The sequence below is a fragment of the Bidens hawaiensis genome, unplaced genomic scaffold (genome assembly GCF_021521415.1).
Source record: "Bidens hawaiensis isolate Kalapana, Puna unplaced genomic scaffold, B.hawaiensis_p1.1 tig00027752_1, whole genome shotgun sequence".
Lineage (NCBI taxonomy): Eukaryota > Viridiplantae > Streptophyta > Magnoliopsida > Asterales > Asteraceae > Bidens > Bidens hawaiensis.
In genome coordinates this window covers 290,672-298,693 of record NW_027494493.1, presented here as the reverse complement: position 1 = coordinate 298,693, position 8,022 = coordinate 290,672, and the positions used below count along the sequence as shown (strand labels likewise).

Genomic DNA, 8,022 nt, shown 5'->3' with positions numbered 1-8,022 from the left:
CTGTTCTTCGTATAACGTAATTAAAGGTATGGTTTAGATCATGATTTCATAAGGATCAAAACCCCTAACCTCGTTTTGATTAATTGTAACAGATTTAATCAAATCAGATTTAGGGTTGATATAAATAATTATAGATAAACAGTTTGTGTTTATTAAGTTTTGAATCTGGGTTAAGATGCACGTCGCCATCCGGGCCAGCTGGGTAACTAATGAACGTTTGGGGGGAGAGGTCGCGGGTTCGACCCTCTGTCACCCCGTTTTACCTTTATTTTTTTTTATTTTGTTAAACAAATTATTTTCAATGATTTTAAAACCTAAATAAATGATAAATAATTTATATTTTATTAAAACCATCATATTAACTCGTTGTTATCCAAAGCTCGGTTAAAACTAGATATATATACGTATATCTATGTATATATAAATATATATACATATGTATAATAGTTATTAAAAGTTTATAATGGTTTTTTTAATGAATACTTAAAAAGATTTTGTTTAATTAGAATATGGAAATTAAGGTGTATAATATTATTTTGGCGAAGTAATTTATAAACGAATGACTTTTTATATATATATGATTATCGCTTTAATAATATAAGTACAAATATTTTATAAACAATTATATTTTATACAATAGTAATCTTTATTAATCATAAACTTTAAATAAAAATGCTATACTCTCTATACCCGTTCATATCTCGTTTCTCTCTTAGTCCAATTGTTAACTTGTAGTATTTTCCCGTTATTACACTTTTTAGGATTTGACCTTGCTACCTCTCGAGCGCGACGCTTACTCTCCTACAAAGCTTAACGTATTTTATTCTTTTGCTTATTCTCTAAGGTGAGTTTACATATCACCCTTTTTCATCTTTTAAGTTTTAGGGGTGGCATGTATACCCTATTTACATTACCCATTTTTATTTCCACATCTATTCAAAATACAATTCAATATGTTTATGTGTGATTATTGCATGCTCTAAGATAATGCTCTATGTGCTTAATTGTTTATTTTATGTTTGGTGGTTGGTATCTCATCCTCATCAATCATCATCTAGTATGATCATACATTTACGCAAGTACATTGATTTCGTATCAATAAGAACGGGTCCACATCTATTTAGTTGCTTACATTTTCATAAGAATTGTAATACTCATCATTTACATATGAATTGTGATTTATATATATATATATATATCTCAACTAAAACTTATGTACTCTCACCAACATTCGTGTTGACAAACTTTAGTTTTATACATGTTACAGGTACAAGTAATTTACAATGTTCAAGATCAAAGAAATTAGTTTTACCTTAGGATATTATTCAAAAATACAAAACATGATGTAATTGTTGTTTATTATTGAATTTGTGTACTTGTTAATGTTAATGAAATTAAATAATTATTGTCGCTTTAATTAGTGTCTTTTGAGGTACTGTCCAAATAATACGTTACGCCCCGACATGTTCCATCTTTGGCCAGGGTGTGACAACACCAACTTCCTTCTAACCTATGCTTCCTCCTCTTCAACCACACCGCCACATGCATCGCTGCCGCCACCATAACCGATTTCGCATCCACCACTTCCATCAACTCCAACAACCACATCGGTGCACAGGCCCTTTGTTACCATTCCAACTGGTGGACCCAACATGGTTCGGAAACCCATTCCAATGGCAATTTATTCGATTTCATCAACATGAACATGCAACCACAACCGACGAATACTCTTAACCAAGAAAACCGCAAGACACAATCACCAAACGTGATGCCCTTCATCATTGGTTTTCAACAACTCATGCATACTACACCAAAGATTGAACGTATTATGATGACAAACCACGAGTTGCGCCCCCATGGTGGTCTGTTGACATTGGCTTAAATACATGGGATGAGTCGAATGGTGGCCACTGTGGTGCTATGTTGAGACCATCTCACTTGTCGTTGTACGACTCGAGTAGCGACCGCCATGGCAACGACATTATGTCCTTGAGGACAAGTACGTTTTCAAGGGGGTCGGGAATTGGTACGCTCCTATTACATTAATAAGTTTATTATTATTTAAATTTATCTTTTATATAGTTTCCTTATTATAGTCAAATTATGTTTCCTTATTGTTTATCTTTTTCTATTTTTATGTCTTTGATTTTCTATATATTGTAATATCGTTTAAGAATAAGAATAAGAAAGAATTATTATTTAGGTCTATTTTCTTTTCTTCTCTTGTGTTCTTGTGAGATTGACGGTTGTCACGAATAAACCATATCAATTCCAAAATGTAGGTCCTATAAACGGGATCAAACAACAAGTTCTTGAATCAGTCTCACTTGTAAGCTAGCGGAAATCACTTGCAAGCCAATCGAGATCTCGGATTTTGAATGTGTTTGGTTATTACCCAAAGTAAAAAAGAAAGAATGGATAAGGTAGATTTAGAGTTTGTAAAGCTGGTGAAATTTAACAAAAAAAAAGTTATTGATGAATGAGTATGATCCATCTTATATATTCTACAAAAGACTACGTTACATAAATGGGCCTTACACCAACTGATTATTAGTGATATTCACTAGTAGTAAGTTTCTAACTATCAATTTCAAATTAGTCCATCAATGGAGAATGATCGTCTAAAGCTATGTGTAGTGGAGGGGTTACAAAATGGGGCATTTTGCGTCATGTGGCGCCCGGTCAGCAAAGGGTGGGTTTTTGTTTTTGGGGTGTAATTGTGTTGTAGCCCCATATATATATATATACATATATATATATATAATTGTCTACCATAAAATCCTAGGTGTCGCTCTCATGTTTTCTCCCCATTCTCTAGAGCCACCAGATTGCTTGATTTATAAATGGAGACTTCTCATGCATTTGACCCGGATAGTCTTTAAATGAGTTATAACATCTCATTTATTTGTAAAACTATTTCATAAACAAACAATAATTTTCATGGGTCTCACCAAATCCTGATAACCCTTAATAGTGTTATAATATCTCATTTATTTGTGAAATAACTCCTTAATCATCAAAGAATAATTTTCACAGATTATGGGTCTTACCAAACTCTAATAGCCCTCAAATGGGTTATAAGATCTCGTTTATTGATAAACACTTTTATCATCAAACCCAAATCTCAGCGTAAGTCTATTCCCTCTTCAAACCCTAACCCAAGTATTCATAGCGGCGAATTCTCCTAATCACCCGTCACAAGTAAATCAATAACTTGAAGCCCTAATTGTTTGCTTCTATAAATAGCTTCAAGCCCTAATTTGCATCCCTAATCATGACGACTTGTTGGTAGGGAAGACTGACATCTATGGAAGTGTTTCAATTCTTATGCGAATACTGCGTAGACATCATTCTGATAGTATTAATCACATTTTGTTTTCCAGAAATATGATGCATTCTTGCCTGTCTGATGGTACTCTTAGGGCTTAGGATAATCACACTCATAAGTGTCTGTTTTTCTATTATCGTATTGTAAGTTTTCTTATTTATCCTTTTTTCATATCTCTTAATTTTTATAATCTGCACTATCACCTCATTCTATTTGTTTTCTCACATTATTATAACAATTGATGAACCTGATTATAGATCTATGTCCTGAAATTGGTTTATAACATAAGTGATTCAGTGAATATAGATTAATTGGTCCTTTGGAGTGTTGGTTAGGTTCTTAGCAGATTGTAATCATAGCAACAAAAGAGTTTGTTTTGCATCTGCTTGTTAATTTGTCAACAATTGTTGGAGAGAATAACAAATAAGTTTTTTTTAAAGATAGCTCTATTTAAACATGATGCAACATTCAAGGAGCAGTGTTTGTTTAAGAAGGTTGTCCCCATGCATCTGTCACTGATGTTGATAAGATAGTCAATTGTATAGGGACTATGTTGTTTGTTGGTTTGGGTGTATTCGTGTATTAACATGTAATACTGTTTGTGATTTAGGTATTGGGTTTAGGATAAATTAATGGCCGTTTGTGTAACTGATGTGATTTCTTTTTGTTAACTTTCAGTCCAAATTGGTAGGATTGCTTTTCAAGGCATAACAAATTGAAGTTGTATGTGTTTGCATTCCCGGTAAATTATTTGTTAAATGACATATATTATTATATTCATTTTTTTTTTATTATTTTGCTTGAAGTCTTGAAGATTGTGAAATTTAGGATTATAAATTGATATGTTAAGTGACACCAGTTGTAAATGACTTAAGGGATTCAACAGTGAACTAGGTTTTTGTTGAAATAATTTGGTGAATGTTTATGGTGTTTGCTTTCCTTATTTGTCTTATGGTGTGTATATGCAGAAGTTGAAGTTATATGTAATCCTTTTTTAAAATTTTACTTGAATATATTGACATTTAGGAACGTTAAACGGTTTGTAAAATGACATCGATTTTTAAAATGACTTCAGGGGTAGAAATATGCAGGAGTTCAAGTCTTATGTGTTTGCATTATAGTGTTGATGTAAGTTTTTTTTTCCATGCTTGCATTAAGATTGTGACATTTAAGCCTGGAAAATGATTTTTAAAATGACTTTAGGTGTAGGACAAGTATAACAGTCAATAAACACTTACTTTTTATTTTTTGACCCGGTCACATAGTATTTGTTAAATAAGTTAGATGGGCTCATTTGATTACATTCATGCTTGTGTAAAGTTGTAAAATATAATTTGGAAGGTGTTAGAGGTCGCAAAAATATATTGTTATCTTTTCACTCATATAATATGCATCATTTTACTCATTCATTATGCATGCTAAGACATATAATTTCTCTTGAATTCAAATAATGAACAAGGATCAGTAGTCAGTACCATGAGATCTACCATTTAAAATGGTATATAAAATAAAAAGAAAGTAGGCAAATTCATGTAGTTCTTCACTTTGTTTTACACTCTACGAATTACTACACTATAACCACATAAAAATATTGCCTTTTAGATTTTTGCTTACATTTCCCCATTGATCTGCCAAGTTTGACTTTTGTTTTACAAAAAGTTCAGTCTCAGTCTCACATGCAAATTTAACTAATTCTAATGTTGCCCATGAGTTGTATAGTCTGTGGTTGATGTTTGCTCTTTTCTTAGGATCGTTTAGTTCACTGCAAGTGTAATTTTTTAAATTTAATTTGTCATTTATTTTGCTTTCTGTAAGTTTGAAATTCATTTCTAAAGCATTTACAGCTACTAATTTTGAAGTTAAGTGACTGTGTTGCCTTTTGCAGGCTTTAGCCAAGCCTGGTTTTATCCAATATTGCAGGCTTACGCCTTACCGTAAAACTAACCGATACTGACATGCGCCGCTGCAACACGACTGTTTGCTACCTAGTTATATATTTAAACTTCATGAAGGAGATTGTTCATTAAGGATTTGAAATACTCGGTAACAACAATGTAAGTGTAATTTACATGTTTGTATATTGATTTGTTTTGACCCAATTCATTTTGACTCGGCCACATTTTTTAACATTGTCATTTTTAGGTTCGGGTGAGACAAAGATGAATACACGAAGGGGAATTTTGATGCGGTTCGAGAAGAATGGTCGGGTTATGTGGCAAAAAAAATTTCCCTAGTGATGTATTGTATTCATTATTAGCCAATATTTTTGTTAACTTGAGAATATTTGTAATATTTTTACTAAGTATGAAATGAAATGGATAGTTTTGCTTCTATATTTGTGTCATTAATGTAAAAATTATTAATTATGCGAAAAATAAAAAAAAATAATTTTTTTTAAATAAAATTATACGATGACACGCATAAATGTTAGTCGTATATTGGTGTCGTAAATGCGTGTAAGGAAAGCGTGTCAAACATGGATGTCATAAAGGCATGTCATTAAACATGACATGCAGATGCATGTCATTTTCAGTTTATGACTGGTCTATTAACTACACGCATTTGCGTGTCATATGTACCGTTTAATGACACGCAATGCGTGCCGTTAAAAGCATTTTTTCTAGTAGTGTTTATATTAGGACAATCTTTGGTCTATTGCTACTACGAGTTTTTTTTACCAAATTTGCTCTTTCTAAATCCAAGTGATCTTTCGATGATATAAAATGATTAATAAGGTGTTTATATAATTGTAATACATTGGATTAGATTTTATTTGTATATGTAACAGTCTGGTTAAAGTTTTATTTGTGAATCTCAACTCTAAGTTATATACATACTTAACACATAATTTACTTAAAAAAAGATTAAAAAAAACTTCACAGCTAATTAACTTTAAGACAACTAAATACTTTCTCTATTCTTATTGCTTAAGATCTTTAACATGTTTAGTTAAGAATAATCATCCCATCTCCATTGTTTGATCCCGAGATTTGATATGAAGACGATCCTTCAGGATTCGATGACATGTTGGATGGATGCAGCTGGAATGACTTGATGATCACCGTTACCTTCTTCTGTTTGCATAACAGCAACCTAATCATCATGCAGGAATTCAGGTGCCAAGTTTTAAATATGACTATTAACATGACTAATGATTTAAGACTCACAGAATCAGTCGTGATATCGAACAAGCTAGATCTACGATGGGGATTGTGGTTGCTTTGGCGGAGGAAGTATTTTTGTGCATGGCTTGCAACTTGTGCACATGTCCGGGTCTTGACGAAATTTTTAGAGATAGCTTTCCAGTGTCCATTGCCTACCTTCTGTAAACCTTCTAGGAACAACTTGTGTTCATCTTCGGTCCATTGAATTGCTGTAAATGCATGTACACGTTATTATCAGGGTTTGGATCATATACAAATTTAATTAATGTGTTAACTGTGAGAATCAAATAGTGTAATTGTATATATACAAAATAGTGTAATTATAGTGTAGTGTAATTACAACATACTGTAATTACATAACTACACTATATTACACTACACTAGTTGTAAATATAATTACACTATTTTTTTCGAACGGTGACTTTCACAGTTAAGCTAGCACTGCGCGACCAAGTCGTGCCCCACCACCCCACTCAGGCCAGCTATGTTGACATGATCGGGATCCACGCTGGCGTCCAAGTTTGGCTTGGCTTTCCCGGTAAAACACAGTTTGCTCACCCTGCCCGAAGGCACGACGGGTTTTTAATGCTCTGGAAAAATCCGGTCGGAATCAGGATTCGAACCCGGGACACCCGGGTCATCCATCATGTTCCTGGCAAATGGGGCAAGCCCTGCTGGTTATATAATTTGTACGTTAACTTTCCCATCATCATCATCATCATTATTATTATTATTATTATTATTATTATTATTATTATTATTATTATTATTATTGTTACCAAAATTAGCAAAATATCAATCGTCATTCAGCAACACATGTTCTTACTAAAAACTGAAAATTAAATGTGAACTTATCATGAACTTGGTAATAACAGTCAACTTCCACCGCAATGGATTTAATGATAATATCATAGATGCTGATGCTGAATTGCGATCTAACCTTGTTTCCGGATAATGGTTTTGTTGCAGGCAGATGTGTCTGCGGAGATGTTGCCGGCATCAGCAACGGGGACAGAAACATGATTTTTCCTCATTCTCACGCCGAAGAGCTTAATCTCACCATCGCCAATGGAAGACGAATCAAGCTGCTGCGACATGATTTTTCCTCCCTACAAAATTTATCGATCTATCAATCAACATGCAGAATATATATGGACTAATTTTCAAATCAATAAAACTACATGAAATGGATACGTTGAAAATGATCAGCTGCTTGTTGTCTAGTATGTATATTGTTTGATGGTGTACAAGTGTAAATGTTGTTGATAGATAGTGATAGTAGTAGGGGTGTGTGTGTATATATATAACCGATAGACGTAGTGGTGACGGTATTAGCATTCGAATTTGGTATGCATTTAAGAGAGACAGATTTGAACATCCTCCATTAAATCCTTTTGAGTGAATTTATCTATAAGAGTACTCGCGATAGGGCGTTTACATGCGTTAAACACAAGGATGCGGCGACCATGGATTGCGAAGTTATGGCCCATTTATGTGAGTTATAGATAAGATGCGTCAAACCGAACATAT

General features: G+C 33.2%; 1 protein-coding gene across 1 annotated transcript; it reads right to left on the bottom strand.

Moving 5' to 3' along the window:
- Positions 1 to 6,337: 6,337 nt before the first annotated feature.
- On the bottom strand, positions 6,338 to 7,589 carry LOC143575806 (transcription factor MYB1R1-like). Its single transcript, XM_077060081.1, has 3 exons — positions 7,433 to 7,589; positions 6,496 to 6,701; positions 6,338 to 6,421 (listed from the first exon to the last, which is right to left on the bottom strand). Exons 1-3 carry the CDS (start codon positions 7,587 to 7,589, stop codon positions 6,338 to 6,340), a joined length of 447 nt encoding a protein of 148 aa, XP_076916196.1.
- Positions 7,590 to 8,022: the final 433 nt, after the last annotated feature.